Here is a 27,341-nt window from a genome sequence, read left to right on the forward strand (position 1 = left end):
GCATGTTGAAAGGTGGCTGAAACTGTTTTTTGTCCAAAGACAGCTTTGAATTTTGAAAGTGTTTGGTTAATGGAAATTGATTTTATTTTTTTTTGAAATCTTAGTTACTAAAAAGCCACAACTTACAGCTTCTTTTAAATCTAATGTTTTTTTCAAATAGCAAAAGCAACTAAATGACAAATACAAACTTATATTTTTGAGGTCTTGGTTATGTGAACTATCAGCTGCTTTGGACATAGAAGAAAAGAAAAATGAATAAAAACCAATTGTCTCCGTCAGAAATTGTGTTTTAATTCTTCAGAGCAGGCATTTTATAAGGGAGGAAGACTGGATTTCGGAGGAAAATAATTGGATAATGTTATTAATAACAAAAAAAGTGTTTTGACACAAGTGAAATGCTGAACACAGAAATAGGAAAGGAAAGGGCTCAGCTTGGTGTCTAATTGAAGGTCAGACCGGAGATCTCTGGTCTAAATCCATATCTCACTCATGCATTCTAACAAAGAGATCTGACTTTGTCAGAACTTTATGCAGAACCCTTCTTTCATTTGCTTATTGTAAGACAACCTATACTAACCTCTCCTATTCTTAGCAAACCAATTCTCTTCCTCTCTCTTGTCTCTCTCATATCTTTCTTTCTATGCCATCAAAACTTCTTCACCTTCCCAAGCTTCCTCTCCACCCCCTCCCACCCCAGCATTATAGTCCTCGATCGAAGCCATTCATGTCTGCAATGGGCGCGCATGCCCCCTCACCAGTGCGCGTCCCACCACTCTATAGCATCGTGACTTCTAATCATAAAACCTCACTTGTTCTTGTCTTTCTACTTGTCTCCCTCCATTTTGTTGCTTCTTTGGGACTGACGGACTCCGAAATCCTCCTCAAGTTCAAACGTTCTTTAACGAACGCATCTGTGTTGTCAGACTGGAGTGATAAGACCACACCATGCACGAAAAATAATGCAACAAATTGGGTTGGTGTAATTTGTGTTGAAGGGTCCCTTTGGGGCTTACAACTTGAGAATATGGGATTGGCTGGCAAGATTGATGTGGAAATTCTAAAAAGTTTGCCAGATTTGAAAACATTCAGCATCATGAACAATAACTTCGATGGTCCCATGCCAGAGTTCAAGAAAATTGTTACATTGAGATCGATTTATTTGTCTAACAACCATTTCTCAGGGGTGATTCCACCGGATGCTTTTGATGGCATGTTGAAACTGAAGAAAGTGTATTTGGCACAAAATGAGTTTACAGGTGCCATTCCTTCCTCATTGGTAGCCTTGCCTAAGCTTTTGGTTTTGAGGCTTGAAGGAAACCAATTCAGTGGGAAGCTACCAGATTTTACACACAATCTCCAATCATTCAGTGTGTCAAATAATGCTTTGGAGGGACCAATCCCTGCAGGCCTCAGCAAGATGGATTTGAGCTCCTTTTCAGGTGAGTTGCCCTCTTGACCTAAAGATCATTAATGGCAACAAGCAATAGGTGGCTTGTGTTAACCTCTATTGCCATTATCATGGATTGATACGAGATTTTCAAAAAATAATTATCTTTACTTGAGTTTTCTTAGACTTACAAAAAGTAGGCTATACATTGATTTTCTGTCATAAAGATTTTTAGATCATTGACACCTCGAGCACATCAATTCACCATAACAAAATTGAGTCTTAGCACTATTTTTTTTTTTTTCAAATTTCTGGTGACATTTCCAATTGATTTGCCAATTTGTTCACTTTCATAGCTTTTTTGGTTGAGCAGGAAATAAAGGTCTGTGTGGACCGCCAATAAATGAATGTAATACCACAGACAACGCTGGCCATGACTCTGACTCCAAGAAAACCCCAGTGCTACTAATCGTGATCCTTGCTGCAGCTGTGGGATTACTAATAGGTGCCATCGTTGCAGCTTTCTTATTCCTTCATCGTCGACGTCAAAGACAAGCATCAGGCTCAATAGAAGCACCTCCACCACCAATACCATCAAACCTCAAAAAGAAAACCGGTTTCAAGGAAGAAAACCAAAGCCCATCAAGCTCACCGGACCACTCGGTAGGGAGCAGGAAGGGTGAGGGTCCAAAGCTGTCCTTTGTGAGGGATGATAGAGAAAAGTTTGATTTGCCAGACTTGTTAAAGGCCTCGGCTGAGATTTTAGGAAGTGGTTGCTTTGGGTCCTCATACAAAGCAGCACTTAGCTCCGGGACAATGATGGTGGTTAAGAGGTTTAAGCAGATGAATAATGTAGGGGAAGAAGAGTTTCAAGAGCATATGAGGAGGCTGGGGAGATTGAAGCACTCTAACCTACTTCCTCTGGTGGCGTACTATTATAGGAAGGAAGAGAAGCTCTTGATTACTGACTTTGTTGAGAAAGGCAGCCTAGCTGTTCATCTTCATGGTATGCTTCTAGAACAAAATTTGGACAGTCGCCAAACATACATGGTGATGCTTTTCATCCATTGAATGTGTGATCCATCATTGATGGAGGGAGATAATCGCTCTACCCAGGCTTGCACAAGTGTCCATAGCATTCCTCGTCTTTTTCTTTCCATTCATTCATATAATGTGTGACATTTCTGTATTCTGACCTTTCTGCTGCCATCTATTCCCTTTCAGGTCGTCAAGCTCTAGGTCAACCAAGCCTTGGTTGGTCAAGCAGATTGAAGATTGTTAAGGGAGTAGCCAGGGGTCTTGCATACCTCTACAAAGACCTTCCCAACATCATTGCTGCCCACGGCCACCTCAAATCCTCCAACGTTCTTCTCACTCAATCCAACGAGCCAATGCTTACTGATTATGGACTAGTTCCTGTTATCAACCAAGAGAATGCTCAAGAACTCATGGTAGCCTACAAGTCCCCTGAGTACTCGCATCATGGCCGGATTACCAAGAAGACAGATGTCTGGAGTCTTGGGATATTGATAGTTGAGATCTTAACAGGAAAGTTGCCAGCAAACTTCGTACCACAAGGCAAAGGAAGTGAGCAGCAAGATTTGGCAAGTTGGGTCAATTCTGTTCCTTATGAAGAGTGGACTAATGTGGTGCTCGATAAGGATATGACTAACGTGCCAACAAAACCCAATGGTGGTAGTGAAAGTGAGGTGATAAAGCTATTGAAGATTGGTTTGAGTTGTTGTGAAGCCGACGTGGAGAAGAGGTTAGACTTGAAGGAAGTTCTTGAGAGGATTGAAGAAATAAAAGAGAAAGATAGTGATGATGATTTTTTCTCGTCGTATACCAGTGAAGGGGATATGAAATCTTCAAGAGGGAAGTCTGATGAATTCACTTTCTCTTAAACATCTCGAGCATGGTTGAGTTTAAAATTGGATCTCTAATCTATTAGAGTTGGGGAGGGGGGAGACAGATAAGATTTTCTGCATTTGAATGAAGAGCTACGGGGATGATAATGCGTAAAAAAATGAAGAAGAGGGAAAAACGAAGGAAATAGTCTTTGCTCTTGCATGCTTACCTCTCTATATAACTACCATGAAAACAAATAATACACTACTATAATTTTTATATTGAGAGATTGTACTACTATGGTAGTGTGGAAAATTTGGTGTATGGATTATTTTTACAACATCCATGAAATAGACAGTCCAAAATTCATTGAAATAATATATATCTCCAAGACTGAATGTGCCAGGTTTTGACAGCCTTTTCTTTCTCATTGGCAGTACAATGGATAGCAAGAACATTCACACAAAATGGATTCACTTGGATCAGAATTATCTGATTACTTAGTGTAATGGATGCTGTGACAAGTTTCTGTTAAGCAATTGGTTAATTTAGTCCATATAAACCATTCTTGTAGCTCAATACTAAACAGACTATGAAAAGTCAAAACCTAGCTAAAGACAGGATTTCCTAATAAGAATAATCTAAACTGGCCCTTCCGTGCCTGGCGAGTAAGTCTCTTGATGTGTATCATGACTGCCGCGGCCATTTCCAGCTCTGATCAGCAATTACTTCATGATGGACTCTGAATATTGTACAAGGCCCTGGAATGGAGCTGTTGCTTTGGAGTATCGACCTGATTGAATAGTCATTCCATATTGTGACTGTATTTCGGGAAAACCTAGTTGGTCCAGGGAAGTGAATGTGGTCTCTTGAACAACACAGGAAATCCTGTGCCTGCTGCTGAATCTGCTACTGAGAAATAGGAAAATGTTAGGCTAACTCAGGACCAGCACAGCGTGTGATCCCTGCCTCTTGGAACTCCTCACTAGGTCCATTGCCACCCTCTTGCCTTGTTCCCATGTTTGTCGTCGCTGCTGCTGCGTTGAGCTTTGGATCCATACAAATCATACCTGTCTGGTTTCCCGATCCCCTATGCCTCCACGATTCGCTCACAATTCCTATCTTCTATTGTGAAAGCCTTTGAATCAAGTTATTTGATTAAATACTTTTGAATATTAGCTAATCAATAGTTGTGATGCAGGAAAAGAGAGAAAAAAATCATGAAAATACAAGAATCAAAGTAGAATAGTAATAAAAAAATCATCAATGAAGGAGAGAAACCCGATCTCGAAGAGACCAAAACAAGAGATACACACTTAATCTTGCATAAACTCTGAGTTTGAATTTCGATTAATAATTTAAAAATCAAAATAATTGATGTCTAATTGTTTATTTATACACACCAAACCAAATAAAATAATAAATCTTAATTTAATAAGAAAACTAAAATCCTAATTTAACAAATAAATTATAAATACTAATAATTTTAAATAATAAAATCTCAAATAATCACATAATATCAAAACTTCTAAATAAATAAAAACCAATTCTCTTTGATGTCCTTCGTTCTCCGTCGAGTTGTCAAGGAAACCAAAACTAATTCGTTCCTAGAGATGAGGATGGTGTGCTAATTTCTCATAAATGTATCATTCTAGGTAAGGATAGCATGCAAGTCTATTACAGATGAATTCAGGATCGATCTAACTAACGCAAGAATTAGGTCATGTATTGAGTTGGTTAATTTAAATTAACTTGGATTAATAAAAAAATTAAAATTACATGGTTATGAAAATAAAATATTATTATATTTATAAAAGTATTTTGATCAAGTTATAGATTGACACGCACCAAATCAAACTGTTCTAAGTTGACTCTTTCGACACTTAACCTAGGCTAGGAGACATGCACCAAATCAAACGTTCTAAGTTGCTCTTTCAACACTCAACCTAGGCTAGGAGACATGTTGGCCAAGTCCTGGATCGACTCTTGAATCAAGCTTGAGTTTAATAGCAAAAGGAGATTTAGTGTTGATATGTGAAAAAGACCGTCAAAAAATGACCGGATGCCTTTTTGTACACCTAGAAATTATCGTAATTTGAATTTGATGAGTTTAGTTTAAGCACATGAATAATTGATCATTACCTATAATTAGTAAAAGAAATGTTCAGTTTGAAGAAAAATGGATGGTGGCACTGATTAGTTTTCAAAGAGCTTTGCTAATGACTTGGCAACATATTGAATGTGACTAGCTGTTTCTTTTTGTTCTGTAACTGACAGCCAGCCATGGTGGATTATTTGAGGGGCCAATGTCTTGTTACAACCTCAATGACTACAAGGACTACACCATTGTAGTTGTTGGGGACAGACATCCATGGGTTAGGGTTAGGGTGTTTCTTGAACCTAGGGCAAGTCTTTCCAATGATCTTGTTTTGTTTCTCATAGTTTCTTCGTTTGATTCTTTGTCAAGAAACTACAAGGGGGAGAGTGAAAGGGGCAGAAAATGTTGAATCTAAGAGAGAATGCAGAGAGGAGGAGAGGAAGAGAGAGGGCAATAGCTGTGGCTATAGATAAGGACAAAAGCAGCCAATCTGCCCTCATTTGGGCTGCTGATAATCTTGTCACCAGATACCTTGTTTTGAAACTTGTCCATGTTAAAGATAGACAAAATGCAGGTTAACTCTCTTTAGAATTAAGATGCATGCATTTATTTCTCCGCCATTGTTTCATTTATTACATCTTCACATGTACATACAATATTGTCTGGACTATAGTCAGATATCTTATAACAGGAGCAGGCTCTTCGATCATATGAGGTATTCATGATTTCTAGGCCACTGTTGATCCGCCGTTCCCTTTTGAACAGAAATGTTGCTAGGGATGGGATTTTAGTTCAAAGGATAAGTTTGTATGTAACTGTTTCCAAATATTTATGCAATTTCTTGTATTTTTGTTGCAGTTTCAAATGATCATGATGCACCGGAGGAACAACAAACCGATAGTCAAACGATGGATTTCTTTCTTCCATTTCGATGTTTCTGTAGGCGTCGACGAGTGGGTTTTGGGTGCTTCCTTCTCTTTATATATTACTTTGTTAAAAATCCGAATTCAAATTACATGAAGCAATGTTTTCAGATTTTGCTTTCTGTTCCTTACTCCAGCTTTTTCTTCAATTTCCTTCTTTCATGATTTAATTGTCTGCATTAGGTACGATGCGAAACTGTGCTACTTGAGGATTCAGATGTGACAAGAGCACTCATTGGATATGTTTACCGATACGGAGTTGACACTTTGTTGCTTGGTGGAGGATCAAGAAATGGCCTTTCCAGGTGATTCCCAAATAGTTCTAGTCTATTATAATCAACCTGGAATGAAAATGTGTAAGCAGGCAGGTATTGTTATATCTTACAAGTCTATCTATTGTTCGGTGTTGTTCTTTGAAGAAATCTGTGCTTCTAGGTATTGTTATGCAAAGATAGCTTCATGGTTATAAAGCAATTTTCTGAACCTTCAATGTTGGTTTGCACAGACTATTTAAGACTGTTGATATTCCTGGCACTGTGTTGAAAAGGGCACCAAATTTCTGCACTGTATATGTAGTTTCCAAAGGGAAGGTCAGTGGTTTGCGAAACGCAACTCGTCCAGTCCCAGCTAGATCTGCAGCTGGAGGGGCACTGCTCGTGCAGCGTAACTCTAGTGTTGATCTACCTCCAGCCATGTAAGACTAAATACTTTTCCTGACCTTATACAGTGTGCATTCTTGATTTCATAATCTTTCTAGGGGGTAGCTTTTGTTACATGTTGATTTCATAGACCAAGATTTTGAGATTCCCAGTTAAGTTCAGGATTCAGGATTATTTTTGGGATTCTTCCGACTGTATCTTTTTGCCTAATTGCCCATGGTGTACCACAAATTGCCTTGTTCTTCTCTGGCTAGTTGCAGCCTGGATAAAGTATCCGCATTATCTTTGAACTGTAACTATGGTGGTGGATACCACATTATGGTAGATTAGATGGTCACATATCACTTGCACCTATATGCTATTTCCTATGAAATAAGATACCTGTTAACATTTGATAACCATTTGTGTAGAGCGGAAAGCTGGTATGATGAGCTTTCACCGGATCACCCTGATAGCCCAACTGAAAGTTCCGAAAGGCCTAGCACTGATACCACATTCTTTGCTTTCTATGAAAATCTGGGGAATTATGAACTAACTGAGAACTTGCAAAAGGACTTGTATATGGATGAAAGAGACTTCGAATCAACACATTCAGGGTCCAGTTCCCCAGTTGAGCTTAGGGGTATTCCTGAATTTAAAATTTTCGACAATCATGCAGAACCATGGTTGGAACTGAATGAGGTCAGAGTGCTACATAAGTCACTTTCGATTCCGAAAATCAAGTTTCAATCCTGTCTTAGTGCAAAATTGTACAAGGACAGGAGTTGGAAAGTAATGTGTACTATGCCAACAATTTTTCATAACTTTCAGCTGCACTTTCTCAACAAATGTTTATTTACAATTCCAGGAAGGCCATGAAGATGAGTTTAGAAGGCTAAAAAAAGAGCTCAAGCAAACAATAGATATGTATCATGCAGCCTTAAAAGAAGCGCTTGCTGCAAAACAAAAGGTATTGATTAGAACATGTCCATTTAGTGACTTTCATTTTCTGGATTTTGCTTTAAGCATCGGTGATTTGTCGAAATATCTAATACTACTGTAATCTTAGCCTGTGATACTTTAATGATATCCAGGTCATCAAATCTTCTCCAAATTGCAAGGTAAAATTGACTAAGATCTTAATTGGAGACTGTAGAAATTTATCAGAATTTAGCTTGGGGAAGAATTGTTAAAAAGCTGAGTTCCACTTTCCTACCCAACAAGTCCTAACCTTCAGTGTTTTAACTGCAGGTAATGGAACTTGAACATTGGAAAATAATAGAGGAGAAAAGAATACTGGAGGCGCATCTAATCGAGGAAACTGCATTGAAGATGGTGGAGTGGGAGAAAGCAAAGAGTAGGGCTGCAAATGAAGCAGCAGAAGCAGCTCAGATACGTGTTGAGATAGAGGTACAAAAGAGAATCAAAGCTGAAAAGAAAGTTCTCAAAGAGACTGAGGAAAAGAAGAAAGTTTTAGATGCTTTAGGACAATCCCACATAGTTGTCAAACAACAGAGCTTGTTCCACATGATAGTTGTTGTACTTCTGTTTTACTTTTACTTCTCTGTATTTAAATGATCCTCTTTTGAGGTGATGTCCATCATTGATTTGTGTTGTAATCTCTAACTTTGTAATATGATACGATTTCCTGTAAAACAACGTTACCGAATTTCTGTCAATTCTTCAGGCTACTCCACAGATTTCAGTGATTCAGGCATGGTTTACTTTTTCCACATAACATCTTAAGAGGTTTGTATTGCAATGTAGAAGGTGAGAATTCATGAAAATACACAGGCGAACATCACAATCATCACACATAATCAATCTAGCTACAACAGAAACATATTATGGGCGGTTTCCAGAAAAGGCATAGAAATGTACTAGATTCAAAAATTTATAAGCTGAAGCAGAAAATTTCTTGATTAACAATTCAATGCAAGAATTCCAACAGGGTTTATACAACATTTATTCTCTCCATTACACTAATCTTCCCATGGTACACAACCAAATCAGATGAAAAGTAACTCATCAATAAAAATCAATCAAGAAAAGAAACTTTTGACTAGAAGGCAGCATTACAACTCTGAAAATCTTGGGAACACGAAAAAAATATGGATAACCTAATGAATGAATGACCTGTCTGAAAATAAAGAAGTATATCAGGAATTGATATCGGGATTTTGGGCCAATAAGAGAAGAACTACATGAGTTTGTAGTAACAATTTCTTCCATAGAGAAGAATCTGATAGCCTTCGCCACAAAAGCACTTGAAATGAATAATCAAGCATTCCCCAGTTCTTTCCACTGTCACAGATTCTTCACAATCTGTCTCTGAATCACTCTGCATCAACCAGAAAGTAATTTAAATGAAAACCATCCACTAACTTTGACATAAATCATCAATCAAACAATCCATACAGTCAATGTATCAAAATTCCTAATATGAGTATCTTCAAAATTTGGATCTTTGAACACAAAATTCACTCCAAGTTAAGGCCAATACAGTAGCTTTGGCACAACGAAACATAATTACAATCTAACTTTTATTTTGATCCAAATTTTTATTGGAGGTGAAGGAGTTGTACCTTGATAGCATTAATGTTCTCTAGCTCAGTTCCCTTATCATCTTCTTCATGATTTTCGCATGGTGGCTCTTCATCTACAGGCATAATAATCTCTTCCCACAACTGATTGATCTCCTTCATGCTGTCCCTCATCTTCTTCATCCACTGTTTTTAACCATCAATTCACAATTTCACATTATAATTTGTCTCAATTATCTTAAAGAATAAGAAAACCAACCCAAGAATCCCAAAAATATAAAAGAACACATCTACTTTGCACAAAGAATTTCAAAAGGGGAAAATCCATTTTAACTCTAAAAGAGAACTATTTTAAAGTCTAAAAATCAAAATCAACAGTCTCAAGAATCTTTGCAATTATCAAAGATAACTATACGATTAGGATTGACAATAAATAAGTAGACCTTAAAGCTTGACGACCGAGAACAGCTCTCGTTTGGAGATGGGTCTGACACTGACCTTCTCAGTGCTGGCTGTGATGGCAGAGACGCTGCATTAGTCCCTACCATCTTGGAGCTATCGAGTGGTGATTGCAGAGCCAATTGGCTGGCCACTGGTTTAGAACATGGATCAGAAAAGCAACGGTGGAAAGAATTAGGAGAATTTGAGGTGGTGGTGGTGGTGGTGTTTTCTTGGTATCCAAGAAAGGGTTTCTTGAGTTGGTTCAAGGAGGGAGTAGTGTTGAGGTCAGAAGGGCTGCGTTTGTTGTTGGGAGGCAAAAGCTCCTTGGCAGCCACAGGCATTGGAAAGATCAATATTCATGGTTTTTGATTGATGCAGAGATTTCTTTTGTTTCTTTTCTTTGGCAGTCTATAACGAGAGAGAGAATAAAAAGGATTGGTTTGGTTTTATTTATACAGAGGGAGAGAGGAGGGTGCCAGTTTCATAACAGAATAAACAGAAAAATCAGTTATCTTCATTGCCTTGTGGGCCTTTGCGTGAATCGAAAATCTATTCTAGATTGAGTTAAAACTCTGTTAAAACAGGTTTTATTTTTTATTTTTTATTTTTTTCAAAACTTTACTTTTAATTTTTTTCTTAAAAGAAAAACCCTCAAATAGCATTATTTTAATCAACCCAAAATTAACTAGCTCACTGGTAACTCAAATCTTGGACCGGGTTTAATATAAATACACCATAAATTTGCTCAACGGCAAGATCAATAATGGACTAAAAATATATTTATTTTATTTTATTCAGTGAAAAATTATCATGAAAAATAGTATTATTAACTAAAAAAATCTTCATGTTAAATTATATATATATATATATAAAGTTGAATCTATGATATATATGAAAATTAATTTTAATTTTTTATATTATTGAAAAACACTTGCATACTAAAAACAAAATGTATTTTTCATGTTTTTTTATTTGAAAAATAATGGAAAAATTGTAAAGGAAAAAAATATAAAAAACTTCTACAATATATTTTTCAAATCCACTACAAATTTTAAGAAAATAATATACTAATTTTACAAGTAAAAAAATATTGTATTTGAATAAAAAAAGTTTTAATTTTCTTTTGGCTGACTATAGTTTTTTTTTTTTTTAATAGAGTATTATCTATTTCTCGACAGACCTTTGCCCTTTATGAGCCAAGCACAACCGGGAAAAGAGGGAGAGAGAACAAGAGCCTTGTAACGATGACAAACAAATTACATAAGGTATTTAGTACACCTTTTTAATGATTTATATCTCATTTATGTAAATCATTACAAACAGATAGCACTAATATTAGAAGAAGACAAAATTGTTTTGCAAGGACAATCACATAAAATATGTTCTAGGGCTAATTCATATGATTGATCTCATGGTATGCAGACATTTTCACAACTTGGATTTGAGGATCTCTATTTGTTAGTAAGAAATTCTACAGGACTGAGGTGGATACAGATTCATAAGAAGAGACAATACATGAAACCCTAGGTAAAGTTGCTCGATCTAGTTTCTGCCACTAACACAAGGCTAGTCTGCACAGTGTGGCATTACCCGGCTAATTTTGGGAGTTTACCAGCTCATTTTTATTTCACCCCCTCCTTGCATGGGATTTACATGAGGTAGAAACAGCAGAAAAATCTCCTTGACCTTCCCATCAGGAAAGAAAGGAAAGGGTTTGAAGGTTAGTTTCTGAAGAAATTTCTTTGTTCTTCATGTTTATCGTGATGGCGATCACATATTACGAGACAAGGGGCTACCATTGAAGCTTTGTTTGCTTGTTTGTTCTCATATAGTTTAATATTGCACCTAACTTGATTTTACCAGAGAAAGAGAGACAAAGATGGCCAGAAGGAATGGAGAAAAGAAAGAAGACAATAAAGCAGTTGCCATAGACAAGGATAAAAATGGCCAATATGCTCTTAGGTGGACAAGCTCTTACACTTCTGCATATTAAACAAAAACCATCATCCATCCCCACCCCATGTATGCCTCCACTTATTCATGTCAACATGATAATAATAATCTGATAATCAGTTCTGTCTTGAATGATAATGATCATTACCATTCATCGATCATCTAGACCTTGCATGCAATGCATGTATATAGGAATCAACACAATTCAAATTACAGTTTAAGCTAGCAGTTCTGGTATCAAAAATCTTTTCAATTCTTATTTGATATTGATTTGGTTGTAAATATTTGACATGTGACTTATAAGCATCGTACTGATCACCATAACAATTGTCCCTTCGGTTGCAGGTGGAAACTAAGTCTCCATCAACAAAGTCAATGATGAGGTTGCAAGAACATATAGCAAACAAATTGACAGCCAAGCCAAAGAGTTGTTCCTTCCATTCCGTTGCTTCTGCACAAGAAAGAAGGTGATTTCAGCTGCCTGTTTTCTTTTCAGATCCCCATTTCATTTGGTTAACATTTGGTAATGCAATTGAATTTTCAAGTGCTGCAGGTAATTTAGCAATAGAGATTACTGGGGTTTCTTTTACTTCATTGATCTCACTGTTCACGTTTGATGCAGATAAAATGCAACGTGGTCGTAGTGGAGGAAATGGATATAGCCAAAGGAGTGATAGAAAATGTTACCACAAATGCAGTTTAGTTTTGATACTTGGTTCATCATCAAATGGAGGCCTTGTCAGTTAAAACATTTAATGAGGGCTTACCCATAACTCAGATTCTCTTTGATATCCTAAAGACATCTTTATATATAAGACAAATAGAAATTAGATTAAGATAACAAGTTTCATTCCCTGGGCTAAGTTGACACGTTGAGCTTGCAATTCATGGTTTGGTTCTCAGATTCAGATCTGAAACAAACCATGAAATAGATGGGTCACGGCCAGAACAATATTCCACCTGATTCTCTAAATAAGGTTTTCAGGTTTCCATATGATGTCATACAATGCCATATCTCAAATTCTATAATTTAAGGCTTGGAATATGAATGTTGATCATACCAATTATGTTTTTCTTCCCCAACAGAAAATTCAGGACTGGAGATGTTCCAGGTAATGTGTCCAAAGAAGCACCAGACTTCTGCACTGTATATGTTATCAACAAAGGAAAGATATCATCAGTGAAATCTGCTAGTGGTCCACCGCCTTCGAAAACTTCCATTCAAACTCAAATGCCAAGCAGGGTCAGAAACATGTCTGATACAGTCAGACCCACTATCAAGCCTAGCCAATCTCCCAAAGGTCTGCTTCTCTAATAAGCATTCTGTTCTTTAAACTACTTGTATCTGGCTTTGTCATTGCTCAATAGAGGCGTATTGATCTTTTGCAGTACCAGAGAGGCTAACATGCACGCTGCAAGGCATCCAAGAAGAAATGGAAATCAAGTAAGCTCGACAGATTAGTTTCTCTGGGGTTAATAGGTACAAATGATGACCATCAATAATTCATAATGGATACAGGTTAATCACATGATTTAAAGTCTAAATGAATGGAAGTTTCTTCTCATTCTCTTCCAGTAACAATGGCAGGCAGTGCTATGTTCTTATTGAATTATACTCTTTGAACTTAACAAAGTTTGATACTTCTCTTTTCAAAGCTTGATAAGAAATCTAAATAGTATTAAATCTATTAGCATCTTTTGGCCATTCTATAAACCTTTTTTTCGTTGTTGTTGTTGCTTTGCTCGTACCACTAGTCCCAGCACCACTGCTTTCCTTCACCAACTTTAAAGACAAGTCAAAGCAAAGCCATAATATTTCTCACAACAAAAGCTATGCCGTCCATGCTCACGTGGCTGACATCTTGACACAAGCACTGATAACAAGACTGGTTAAAAGCACCAGTAGATCTTTTAGCAGAGACTATTTAAAGATGATGGAAATTTCTGATTAGAGACTATTCTTGTATCAATGAGAGGACAAACCTGATAATCACTGAAACAGGTCACCATTCACTAGAAGAGGTGGACTCGCCAGATATGAACCCGTTCCAGGTTCTGACATATCATTTGTAAGCAGCGGAAGGCCAAGCACTGATCACCTGTTTCTTACTTTCCATGACAGTTTAGGAAGACAGCCTGTTCTACAAGGAAATAGTCCACCTCTTTCTTGGCAACTAAGATCCTGGATTGCTGCAGAAATTGGCACTGGCCTTCTTTTCCTCCATCAAACCAAACCAGAACCACTTGTGCACTGTGATCTAAAACCAGGCAACATTTTGCTTGAATGCAACTATGTCAGTAAGATTGGTGATGTTGGCTTGGCCAGGCTTGTCCCTCCATCAGTAGCCAACACAGTTACTCAATATTGCATGACATCAACAGCTAGAACAGTCTGTTAACTTGACCCAGAATATCAGCAGGCTGGATGCTAGGGAAAAGATCCAATATTTACTCACTTGGCATCCTGCTTCTACAAATAATAACAGCCAAGCCACCTACGGGTTTAACTCATCATGTTGAGAGGGCCATTGAGACAGGAAATTTTGCAGAGATGCTTGACCTAGACGCTCCAGACCGGCCCATCAAGGAAGCCATGAAATTCACCAAGTTAGCTCTTTGATGTGCAGAACGGAGGCAAAAAGACAGGCCAGATCTTGGATCAGTCATGCTACCTGAGCTTAACAGATTGAGAGAACTTGCTGAAGAAAACATGCCTAAAATCATGCTTGGGGAAAGCACAGGAAGTTTGCCTAATCACAGCCAATTTTCCACAGTTCGAGTGAGTTTTACATGCTTCCAAAACTTCTTTTTTAACTGAAAAGGAAAAAAATCTGCTTGTGCAAACTTCAATTTTTCTGAAGATACAATGTTTACTAATTCCATAGCAATATCATAGATCCCATAAGTACAACCACTGCAAGCTTTGCTGTTCATTTATTTCTGATCTGTTGTCAGGATGTCATGATTCAAAGCAACCTACAATCTGGATGTGATAGCCCAGGAAACCACACAAGCATGCCTTCTTATAAAGGGAGAAGATAGAGTGCAAAATGAAAAACACTTAACGGTAGCAAAGATAGATAAATTTGGCATTTGATGTTACCTGAAGCTTGATTTACATTCTTTCGTAGCTATTGGAACATTAAAATTGTTTTAAAGCTGATATTGGTATGTAGTTGAGTGTTCGACCGGGTACAATGAATCCAACAGCACTCATTCAGATTTCTCCAGTATTTACAATTGAAACTGACAACATATATCTCAACCATGTCCACTATCATCTTCAGCCTCTGCAGGGTAACCATGCTTAGATCAGCAAGATTTGATAAATATTCGTGGATTTAAGATGACAGGGGACATCTTTTGGACAATTAGTCTAATCATCAGACATGGAATTGCTATTAAGCAGAATAGACATGTGAAGCAAAAATCATCATCTTTTCCAACAAATACAAAATAATAGCTCCAGGTTGCATAATGACCACAAACTCTAGGAACCTAAAAGAATCCTACATGAGCATACTTCAATTTTCAGTCAAACCAACCGAGATTCTACACAGTAACATATGGCCAATTGTCAGTAGTTCCAAAAGAGATGTTTACTTCTGTGTTGTTTCCTGAGATATATTTTAATGAGCTCTCTGTAAGTCCACTTCCTCTGCCTCTTAAATTCCATAAATGCCTCTGAGCTTGAATGGAAATCCCCTTTCCCAAAAACTTCAAACACAAAAGGATCTGTTGATAACACTGGAGAATTATCCACATGCATCTTGCTGAGAGCAAATTCCAAGTTTCTAACCAATCTTCTATCCACGTATGCATCAACAATACAACCATAAGTCACAAGATCAGGAGCAATCTTATCATGTTTCATATGTTCAAGGCCAAGATGGAGATCCCACAACAAAGACATTCTTGAAAAAGCCAAAGCTCGTATATTAAATGTAGTAAGATCAGGATGAAATCCTGCTTCCAACATCTTCAGAAATTCCCTCTGCAAAGTTTTCATCTTAAAATTAGCAGAATAAGATAGAAGAAGAAGGTTCCAAATGAGGTTTCCCAGATTTTTCCTACCAAGACCTACACCCCTTAAGAACTCACTTAGCCTGTAAAATTTTCTTTCCTTTATATACGCAAATGACATTGCTCTGATTCCTTCTCTCTCTATGAGGAGTCTAGACCTTTTAAGGCGATCATAAGCAGCTTCCATCTCTACCAAAGAACCGTGAATACTATAATAAACAACAAAAGCATTGCCAGTGGCAGAGTCTACCCAGAAACCTTTCGAGACCATCTTCTTCAACGTATCCTCCATCAACTCAAGTTGACCACCCTTTCCAAAGCAAGAGATAGCCAGGGAGTAAACCTGAGGTAAAAAGTCAAAAGTTCTCAAGGAACTCAACTGATCAAGAATTTTGATTACTTCATCAAAAAGTCCCCTCTTTGTATAAATGTCAATTAAATCCGAAATTAATTGAACACTAGGCACAAAAGTACTATACAACATTTCCTCCCATATCGCCTGAGCTTGAGGTAAAAGCCCACAATCAGCATAACAAAGCATCATAGCTGAAAGGGTACAGTTGTCTGGTAAAAACCCTTCACATTTCAACTCTAGTAAAAGCTCCTCAGCTAGATGAGGCCTTCTATGCATACACAATGTCTGTATTAATGATGCACAATCGGCACAAGTTTCCTTTCCAAAAACACCCTGATCCCTCTTCCACTGCCGTATCATCTGCACTAAGCAAAAATAAAACCAAATATATATGTATATACACGCTCAAAAAAATTCAGATTTCCTCGACACAAACCTTCAAACTAAAACCATTTAACAAAAAGTTAAGATATTTTCAAGAAACTCAAAGAATTAAATTCTAGCACGAAGTACCATGAACTAACACCATAACTCTAACTCAAACAAACTAATCAAGTCCCACTAATATTAATTCAAAACCAAAAATTTGATTCCGTTTTTGTTTCCTTGTTTTATGTTCTCATGCAAATAAAGTTCATGCCTTCAAAAGGGAAAGATAGAAAGCACAAAAAGAAAAGCTAAAAAGTAAACTACAATGTGATCAAAGAAGGACCAGACCCATATGAAATTCCAATCAAAATACTGAATTTTGCATCGATTAATCCATACACAACCATGAACACAAAAGGATTTGTGGGAATAATCGTACCTTTTGAGCCAAAGCTCTCTTTTTTGGGTCTCTTTTGATGGAAAAAGCAGCAAAACGCTTGGGTTTATATGACCCAATAACGTTAGCATAACATGTAGTTGCTGCTATTACTGATTTTGTTTCCATTTCTTACACTTCTTTGAATAATCCTCGAAACACAAAGACACAGACAACTGCTGGTTTCGGATAGACAACTTTTGGTCCTGTTTTCTGCAAATTTTCTTGTCATCTTTGCCTTATTTTTAAAGAAAGTTATATTTTAGTCCCTTTTTTTAATTAAATTATAATTTAGTACTTTATATTTAAGAATAAATAAAGATTTCCTTGACTTTTGTAGCAATTTGTCTTTGAAAAAAATTGATTGGTAACTGTCTAAGAACATAAAGATAAACATGTGGTTAAAAATATAAAAACAAAGTATAAAATAAATTTGATGAGTCTCTTTTTAAGATAATTTTAAAATAAATTTTTATATTTTTAAAATAAAAAAATCAAAAATATATTTTATTTATCCCCATTGCCTCAGTCTCTTTAATCAATTACTAATCGGTATATTTTGGGTTAAAAAAATTAAAAAATAAGACTTAAGAAGAAAAAAATAAAAAAATCAAGTGTCTAAGTTACAGGTTTTCAAAAACTATAGACTAATATATATAGAGAGCACACTTACAAACAAGCATATATAAGAATTAGATTTATGGAGTTAAATAATTTTTTTAATAAAAAATTAATATATAGATTTTTTTGACATGTTTTTGAATGTAAAATAAAATATCAATCATAAATCAAAATTCTAGCATTTAATTAAATAAATTGATATTTAATAAAAATAATTAAAAATTAAAATATTTAATCTCGCAATATAAATGATGTATTAAATTATTTTTAGTAACTTTATTTTTTGGAATAATTTTTTATATAATTAAACAATTATTTATACCAATATAAGATAAAAACAAAATTGTAAATGAAAATAAATTAAATAAAATTATGAAGTCCAGCTATTAAATAAATCAATATTAAATAATAAAATTTAAAAAAATTCATTTAAAAAAATATAAATCAACTCAAGTTAAATTAATAACCCCACAAATATTAGATTAAGATAGACCTACATAAACAACAGTATAAAGAAGAAGTATGAAGATGAATTCCAAAAAAAAAAAAAATAGGTAAATTATTGTAGAGTGATAAATATTTAAAGTGTAAAAAATAATATTATTTAAAAAAAAGTGTAAAGAAAAAAATAAAAAACTAAAAAAATATTACTAAAAAAAATAATGAAAAAAATGGTGATGAATAGGGCAAGAGTAAAATAATAAAAATACCAAGTATAAAAAAAGTATAAGAAAAACTTGTTTTGTATTAAAAAACCAAATATTACAATTATATCATTTATATGGGACACATCATTTCCTTTTAGTACATGTATAATAATATAATATAATAGTAGGAATTGCATTATAAATATAATTATAATTATAATTATAATGAAAAATTATGTTATTGTATTAGACTTGATTTACAATTTTGTTTCTTTTTGGGGAAGGAATTATGTTATATTTTCTTTTGGGGATTAATGGAAATTGCACACATATAATTACAATCAAAATGATATGATTTCTTGAGTCTTGCAAATACAAGAAACTTGAGATTGTGCTCTTTTTTCGTGCATTTTCTTTTAATCTCATCGAGGTTTGATACAATTAATTACTCAAGGGAAGGTCTTGCAGTATAATTAATGCTGTATAACACTGCGAATCAAAATCAATAAAACCTACAAGTGTTTGACAGTCGGAGAATAAAAGAAATGTTTATACGTTGATTTCACTTTCAGTTGAACCAAGACAGGAATCCATGTTAGGATCACATGCAAAGTAGGATGGCCAATAAGTGCAAGAGATTCTTCTGGTCGACTTCTCCTGCCGGCAGCTGCTCCCTTGCCTATGAAAATTAGCAATGAGATTAACACTGAAAGCCAAGTTTTATTATAGCAAGCACATTTTTTTTCTTTTCAACATCTTGACGGGTGGATATTCCTAGGAGCCATTCCTTCACAACAGCAAGCAAATGGTTGTAGAGAGAGGAGGGTGTGGAGGTTAATAGTCAAAGCTGCTGATAAAAAAGTTGACAGAAAGAGCAATTGCAGAAGTTCATTCCGACGTCAGAAAACAAGTTTAGCGGTGAGTCAATTTTCAGAAAATGATATCTCATCCCATCTGGCGACAAACATCCAGCAACTTAATTGATGTAGAGTGGATTTATAGAATATTTCATCCCATTAATTTGGTGACAAAAAAAGGCATGATGTTTAAGAACAAGATCCATGTCTAGAGATTGCATCTGGGATTGTTTTGCTCCACACACGCTTTGGCCCCCTTGGAATTTGGTCAAGAAAGGAAAATAAATACACAGACGCTAGGAAAGAAAATTACTCTCTCCTTTTATCTTCTTGTTTCTATGTCCAGGGTGGAGCTAGAAAATGAAATTAAGGATGGCTAAATTAGGAATATTATTCTAGAAGGAGCCAAGATTTCATTTTTTTTCTACTTATTGGGCTAAGACTATAAATATTATTAAGGGAGGCAAAAAAAAAAAATCATAAAGTGCAGAAGAGCCATGAAGTCATAACAAGAACTTCCAATGAAATACAACAAAGAAGACTGGAGAGAAGGATTGGAGTTGGAGAGGGGCGGAGAGAGGAGAGGTCACTATTTTAGGGTTTTAGGTTTATTGTGTTAGCTGTAAGAGCTCAAACTAGAGATAGGCACGAGAAAGCAGAGAACTTGGACCAGAGAGACAGAGATGCTGGTGGAGGAGATCGAGAGAGCAGAGGAAGTGTTCGGGCACCATGTAAAAATTTGAATATTTTTTTGTTTAATTTTTTTAAAATTGTTTTGATGTGTATTTATTAAAAATAATATTATTTTAATATATTTTTAAATGAAAAATAATTTAAATCACGATCACCATGATATTTACAAGTACCACAAAAAAAAAAATAGAGTGATTGTGAACGGATATTCATCTAGATTTGAGATATATATATATCTATTTTTATTTTATACCATGTTTATTTTAGGGTTAAACCAGTATGAATAAGTTTAGTTTTATTGATTTTAAGTTTTTAAAACCAAAACTAAACTTAGCTAATTTTATGTTTGTTGTAACCCAATTTTGGATTAACTAAAATTTTTTAGGAATGTTATTTTATCTTATTATTCATGACAAAAAAAAAATTTTTAAAACCAAAACTAAACTTAGCTAATTTTATGTTTATTTTTATTTTTAAATTTTTAAATTTATTTATTAAGTTTTCTCTCTTTGTTGGTTCTTTAGCTAATTTTTATTTTTTATTTAGTTTTTTAGTTTTTTTCTCATTCTTGAAAACTACATCAATCAAGAAGATTGAATTGCTTAAAGGGATGAAAAATTATTGTTTCTTGCTTCAATTTCACTTATATTTTAAACAAATTCAATATCAAAAATTAGTAAATATAAATAAAAATATTAATATAATTTTTTTATTAATAAATTACAATGAATTTTGCTGACAAAATTAATTTCTAACAACCAACAAAATATTCTACTGATAAATTACAAAATTCTGTTAATGATTCTTCTTTTATATACTTTTTTTTTTTATAGAAATTGGCTCTTGTTAGATTAGTTTAGTGAAAAATCTTTTGGAATGATATCCAATAATATTATTAAACTTGACTTGATTATGTTAGTAAATTTAATTACTTGCAAACTTGAAATCTAGTCTAGAATAAATTTAAAATTAAATTAAATATGAATTCATCTAATCAAATTTAGTTAATTTGATCAAATTTTAATATAATTTTTTTATTAAAAAAACGATGTAAATTTAATTTTAAAACAAATCTTGCAACAAGACCATTTTAAATTGATTCAAATTAACTCATTTAAACTATAGCTCTAGTTTTGAATCAAAATCTGGTTTAATAACTATATCACCGACACAAGAAACTTTGTCATCAGCACAAGAAACTTGAATTTAGAGACATCTCAATCTATCAAATAAATTATTACAAATCATCAATCAATAGTCGTAAGAGAGACTAGGAGCTAGTGGAATATCCAAAGTATATAGATAAAAAAATCAATTGGACAATCCATTAAACCTGAAAAAAAAAAGCTATTTTTATTTTGTGATAATGTAAAGAAAACTTTTATTCCAAATTCAATAGAATTTAAGCTCAAATTAAAATCAAACAACAGGAGCCTCTCATGTTGAATTTATAGAGCAACAGGAACTGTCAACACGTGCGGGTGCATACACCAATGGTATAAACACCATAGGTGTCAACGCAAGCTTGAGCACACTTCAAAATTTTAATACGAGCGACCACCCTAGGTCGCCCACTGATCTAATCCTTCAACTGCTCCTGATAATAATCATCCATCAAAATAAAATACAGAGTTAGGAGAACAAAAATTCGTTCTCCTAACTCTGTATTTTAGGGGGGTATTGCCATATGAGAAGACCAGGACAAGCATAGAGAAGAAGACGACTGAGTAAGCAAGAAATGTCTACTATATAGTGTGACTCTATTTTTTTATTATTATTAATATAAATATTTGATCCAGCTTATATATATTTTAATTAATTTCATAAATTTTAAAATTAATAAATATATAAATTTTTAATAATCCTAATATTTATAGAATTTAAATTAATAATATTTTAAAAATAAAATCATAATCTAACTAATTAAGTTATATCTTTTAGAGTTTATATACTGTGGCTCTTGTTTTTATAATTGTTGTTGGGATAGCTCATGTTCATACGAGGAACCGGTCCATTTTTTCTGTGTTTGAGTTAATTCATTATAAACAATTGAAAAAAACTTCACTTACAGCATGGTACTTGGTAGATTAGTCTTGTTAAGAGTATCAGAAAGTTTGCTAAGTTAGTCTAAGGAGTCCTGGATTTTTCTTTTTGATTGTATATCTTTTACGTTTTGTTGTTGTCTCTTCCTTCTCCCGTTGTTTTTATTTTCTCTTTGTACATATATATGTTCTTATATATGTTCTTGTAACTTTTAATTCTAGTTTGTCATATATTCTATCTTATTTATTATATATTCTATTTATTATTAACCAAAAAAAAGGTGGGGAAATACATGAGCCATGTAAGGAAATGATGGATTTGAATATTGCTAGTTTTTTTTTTTTAATTTCATTGTTGATTCTGAATTTAATAGTTTAGATTAGATAAAAAGCATGTTTATAAGTAAACATGATCTAAATCATGATTATTCAATTTAAAATCAATTATGCTATCTTTAAAAAATATATATGAAGAAAATCTTACCTCTTAATTAATACTAGATTTGGTAATGGTAACAATTTAAGAGGTTTTTAAGGTGTGTGGTAATAATTTGTGTTGAGCCAATTTTGCAAGCAAGATTTTTAAAGGCAAAGGGGCCGGCAAGGGTTAAGAGTTCTACTACGAATGATCCAGGGTTGAACCAAGGTCAGTTAAAAATAAGTATTATGTATATTTAATGCTAAACAAAGTAAAAATAAAATAAAATAAAAATCGATATAGTTCTTGTAAATAAAAAGTTTGTGTTTTAAAGATGAACAAGTCATTATAAACAAGAGGACCTTCACGTCTCACTGCAAGAAATTTCAAGAGAAATTATAAACCTAAATTATAAATAAATAAATATAGAAAGATTACACTCAAAAGTAGAGTTTTTATAAGGTAAAATATACCCTCTCAAGTCAATAATTATTATAGACTTAATTATTACCTTAATTTGTCATGATTTCTATTAATTAATCTAAAGAGTTATAATTTCCTTGGTTTTTCTTTCTTCCTATCTAAGTGACTGGAAAAACTATGATTGTCAATGATTCACTAAAATTATATTTTGTTTCTCAAAAGACGCCTTTTGTTCCAATCTTGGGTTTTTGTGCCCATTAATTTCTTGGCTCATATGTTGTAGAATTCATCATATGGTTAAATTAACCATGAGTCATTGGGTTAATCTATAAATTCTTTTTTTTTCATTTCTTTTATTGAATAATAAATCCTAGTAATCTGAGTCCATAAAAATATTTTTTTAAAAAAATAATCCATAATGATTTATTTATGATTTATGAACATAGTGGTGGTACAATGGAATGAACATCAAAATATTCAACTTATTTATTTTAATTAGGTTAAAATGATTTGGATCGCTTGTCCGATTTAATTATAAGTGCTACCTCATCTTGACATGGTATCATCCAAATTAGGAGTCGAGTATTATTAAGAAATTAATAACTAGTCTCTCTCTTGTTTGAAAAATCCATATTTAGTTCCTATGTTTTTTCATACACATTTATACCCATGATCTCTCCATCAGTCATCCATTAACGTCTTACTGAGGTAATGAATTATCACTTTAGGGATTTTCTTCAAAAGATAATTCATTTGCTAATTAATAATTTGATGGTCAAGTTCAGTCGAGAGATTAACATATAATAAATCCAAGTGTTGCATGAGAGCTTAATTTCCCAACTCTTTTAGCATGAGACACACTGCATAATTGTAGAATTAACGAAGCTTCTTTTATCACATTATGAAAAACTTAAACTTAAAGAAAAATGATGGAAGAACGATGTATTTGAAGGATTATACACACACACACACACACACACACACACGAGATCAAGTATGATTTTCTCTCTTGTTTTTGTGAATATCTCTTCCTTATACGGTGGTAAATCAATATCCAGTGATTATTACAATGTGATTTTTCGTGCATCAACTTAGTATCTATAAACAAGCAATAGAGTATCTAATGAATTTATTGCTCATTAATAAACATAATGGTTTTCTTGTTCTCTGTAATTTATTAATGAGATGAATAATAAATGGTGGATTCTTTTGTTTCGGTTACAAAAATACGTGGTGTAATGAGATGATCAAATTCATGGTGAGATTTTCAATTTCCACACATTTAATACATATATAAATGATATATTTGAAGGAACTCCATTACTTATAATTTCTTCTTCTCTTTATCCATACATAAGGTGGTCAAGAAATGGCAGAATCTAAACCCCCTTTTGCAGTTATTTCTTCAGGAAAAAATTAAAAAAAAAATTCTTGCTTTTTAGAGAATACATAGTTTAATTGATAAATCATTTATTCTCATATATAATTATTATTGATTAAATCTTCTTCACATGAAGGGTGAGAAAGGGATTGAGGGGGCGGGAACTCCTTTGTCTACAAGTGTAAAACTTGACAGACCTTCCATTAAATGAAAAATCAAAGTGTTATTTACTTGATAATTTAACTGTTTACAATTAAGGAGATGAAATGGATTGTTTCTATCTATTTTGACTAACTAAGCTTTTCTTAAAAGTAATGTCTTGAACTCCATTAACATCAGTGTATATATATATATATCAACTCTATATTTAGCGATGTTTATCATGCGATATGGAAAGTTAGAGAACTAGCTATGCTACAAATAATTTTCCCTCTGTAAGAGGAAGACAAGACCCATAGGTATGTCTGGGGAAATATTGGAAGGTGATGGTTTAAATTCTTCTAGGGTTGTATTCATAGTTTACATATGTAGCCCTTACAAGAAATTAAAAAAAAAAAAAAAAGTTTTGACCTCTCCCAAGGAATTATCCTAGCTCCTGTTCCTAATTTCTGGTATGCAAAATCTAGAACAACTCTGCCGTATTTAGGTATGCAAAATCTAGAACAACTCTGCCGTATTTATACAAGACTCGAACATGAGTTGCTCGAAATGAGCAAATATTCGAAAGTTCTATCACTTAATTAATCCAGCTATGGCTCGGGAAGGTACTTGATAAATGTCTATATTTTCACTAACAAAGTAGTAGCGAACGCCATGACCTAGTGAGTATTTTTCTTCCAAATTTCTTAGAACTCGAAACCATTGAAAGCGTCAAAAGCTAAAAAGCAATTTGTATTATAATTGTAAAACTAGGGTTAGACTGTCAGGGAAACTCATGGTCCCGAACAGTTTGGATTGGAGAAAAAAAATCAGTTAACCCAGTAAAAAACACGGGTCGAGTTGTTGACTCATTCAACCTGATTGATCCGGCGTTCAACACATGAACAATTATTTCCTTCGAAATATTTTTCTCCAAACGAGGGTATTTGATCCTTTAAAAACAGTTTCTTCGGATGGATCCATGTTTATCTCTCCGACTCAAACCCGAAGCTCTGTTCTGGTCCACCACCGAGCCAGGTCGCGCACTCGAATTGAAGAAACTAAGTTAATGATTGGCTAAGAAAAAGGAGAATGCCTTTTCATCACTTTGATCCTCCAAAGCCCCACAGGAAGGAATGCTTGTGACCACTTTTTCTATGAAAGAGTCGCATCACAAATTAAATAATTGAATCATGAAAACCTAGTTCATACGACCGATGCTACATGGCCACATGCTATATTAATTATTCATTATTAATATTGGGCCATATTTGTTATTAAGGAAAACCATGTGGTAAACTACTTTTTAATTGCTTTATTTGTTTTTGCACATGCTAGCAAACCATACCGTAAAATAATATACATTAGCCGCTCCATGAATAGGGAGTCTACGCTTTTTTCTTTTTTCTTTTTCCTTAAAAAACTTGGATTTACTTACCTAATTTTCATATTAATATACATTAGCCAACACAAAATCATTAACAAAGAGCAAATTCCTCAATTTATTTATAATACAGCTAAAAAACACTATTATTAAACTTCATCCGCGAGTTTAATGTTAGTACTATATCACTCAAATAAATAACATAAATAAGAATTAACTTAGTAAAATATAATTAGTTTATTAAATTAATCTATGACTTGATTAAAATTTAATTTTATATTTTTAAAATAATATTATTTTAATTTTTTTTTTAAATATTTTTTACATTGCTTGGGGTTAATTTGAGTTAAACGAATATTTTTTTTTTAATAAATGTACTACTTGGATATGAATATTTTATTTAGAACACAGATAAAAAATAATTTAAGTTGATATAAAAAAAATGATATAATAATGACATTGAATGGGAAAAAAAGGTTGTGTATTTTTTTTTAATTATTATGAACAATTGTGGGGCCGTGCACTTTATGTTGAAACTTTAAAGCACAATTGTCTTCTCGAAATTGCTCGGTGTAAACACCATGGCCGGCAAGAAATACAATGGAAACTGTGCTTTCTCTTTCGGTGTCGTCTGCTCATCATTCAAAAAGCATCCCCTGTTTTCTTCTATTAAGTTTCTTGCAAAGTTGGAACGATCTTTCTCGAGATTTATTTATGATCTTTATTTACTAACAATTAAGTTGTTTTCACTTTCTTTTCACTTACCAATAGAAGAAAAATAAACTCTCTTCACTTGTTTGCTTATGACCACTAAAGATTTACATGGTTGTTAACTTCAGGGCCTGTGGAATTAGTCGTAATACGTGTAAGCTCACCCAGACACCCACATTAATCTAAAAAAAATAAATTCTCTTGATCTCTTTCTTTTCCACTTAGATCTTATTGATAAACCAGACTTAGAATGGTTTTCAAAAAACCTAAATAAGAATTATTTTGATTAAATTTGATTGATTCATCTAATCAATTTGATATTAATTTTAAAAAACTCAATAAAAACATTTTAATTTTTTTTATAAAAAAATTTCTAATGGCATTGCTTTAATTTACCTAGACAAACCTGCTTAATTTAATAATTTGATTTTAATATTTATGATTGATTGAGAGATTCATTCTTAATATTCTTGTAATAAAATAGATGAAGATTAACTGGTAGTATTTCGTTACCATCTTGTAATAGAATAAACAAAGATAATAGAAATATGATGATTTATTTTTTTATATTTTCTAGTTTGAAAACATAAAAATTTATTTTAACATTGTTTTATAAATATTCTTTTATATTTATTTCATCTTTTCAATTAAATGTATTTATATCCTCATTTATTTCTTTATTTTAACGTACTAACCGAATGTAACTTTAAATGTATTAAAAAAAAAAATTCAAATGAAACTTTTTAATTTATTTTTTTAGAATAATATAAGTATTTGAATCAGTTTATAAATACTTTAACTAATTTCATAATTAATCTCATAAATTTTAAAATTAACAATTATATAAATTTTTAATAATTATTATATAAGTAACTATACAACTCAAACCTAAAATTATAAAAAATAAATAAATTTTTTAATCCTAGACTTTTATTATCGGTCCACACCCAGATGGTTTGTTTAATCTTATATTACATAATGGTTTATTTGTCAGAGCATCTCCAATGAAGAA

The 27,341-nt window shown here is 33.4% G+C and overlaps 4 protein-coding genes and 1 pseudogene across 4 annotated transcripts; 3 read left to right on the forward strand and 2 right to left on the reverse strand.

Moving 5' to 3' along the window:
- Positions 1–93: 93 nt before the first annotated feature.
- Positions 94–3,610, forward strand: PRK1 (Leucine-rich repeat protein kinase family protein). Its single transcript, XM_011019308.1, has 3 exons — positions 94–1,439; positions 1,761–2,393; positions 2,612–3,610. The coding sequence occupies exons 1-3, from the start codon at positions 641–643 to the stop codon at positions 3,289–3,291; spliced, it is 2,112 nt and encodes a 703-aa protein (XP_011017610.1). The 5' UTR covers positions 94–640; the 3' UTR covers positions 3,292–3,610.
- A 2,125-nt stretch (positions 3,611–5,735) lies between these two features.
- Positions 5,736–8,472, forward strand: LOC105121303 (Adenine nucleotide alpha hydrolases-like superfamily protein). Its single transcript, XM_011019900.1, has 8 exons — positions 5,736–5,907; positions 6,192–6,286; positions 6,440–6,561; positions 6,762–6,950; positions 7,326–7,596; positions 7,763–7,864; positions 7,989–8,015; positions 8,146–8,472. The coding sequence occupies exons 1-8, from the start codon at positions 5,736–5,738 to the stop codon at positions 8,470–8,472; spliced, it is 1,305 nt and encodes a 434-aa protein (XP_011018202.1).
- A 390-nt stretch (positions 8,473–8,862) lies between these two features.
- Positions 8,863–10,239, reverse strand: LOC105120903 (uncharacterized). Its single transcript, XM_011019309.1, has 3 exons — positions 9,881–10,239; positions 9,480–9,623; positions 8,863–9,235 (listed from the first exon to the last, which is right to left on the reverse strand). The coding sequence occupies exons 1-3, from the start codon at positions 10,217–10,219 to the stop codon at positions 9,095–9,097; spliced, it is 624 nt and encodes a 207-aa protein (XP_011017611.1). The 5' UTR covers positions 10,220–10,239; the 3' UTR covers positions 8,863–9,094.
- Positions 10,240–11,757: 1,518 nt separating this feature from the next.
- Positions 11,758–15,157, forward strand: LOC105121304 (receptor-like protein kinase 2; annotated as a pseudogene).
- On the reverse strand, positions 12,042–17,244 carry LOC105120904 (Pentatricopeptide repeat (PPR) superfamily protein). The gene is made up of 3 exons (XM_011019310.1): positions 17,018–17,244; positions 14,935–16,569; positions 12,042–12,282 (listed from the first exon to the last, which is right to left on the reverse strand). The coding sequence occupies exons 1-2, from the start codon at positions 17,141–17,143 to the stop codon at positions 15,409–15,411; spliced, it is 1,287 nt and encodes a 428-aa protein (XP_011017612.1). The 5' UTR covers positions 17,144–17,244; the 3' UTR covers positions 12,042–12,282; positions 14,935–15,408.
- Between the last annotated feature and the right edge of the window lie 10,097 nt (positions 17,245–27,341).

Source organism: Populus euphratica, unplaced genomic scaffold (assembly GCF_000495115.2).
Source record: "Populus euphratica unplaced genomic scaffold, PopEup_1.0 scaffold31.1, whole genome shotgun sequence".
Taxonomy (NCBI): domain Eukaryota; kingdom Viridiplantae; phylum Streptophyta; class Magnoliopsida; order Malpighiales; family Salicaceae; genus Populus; species Populus euphratica.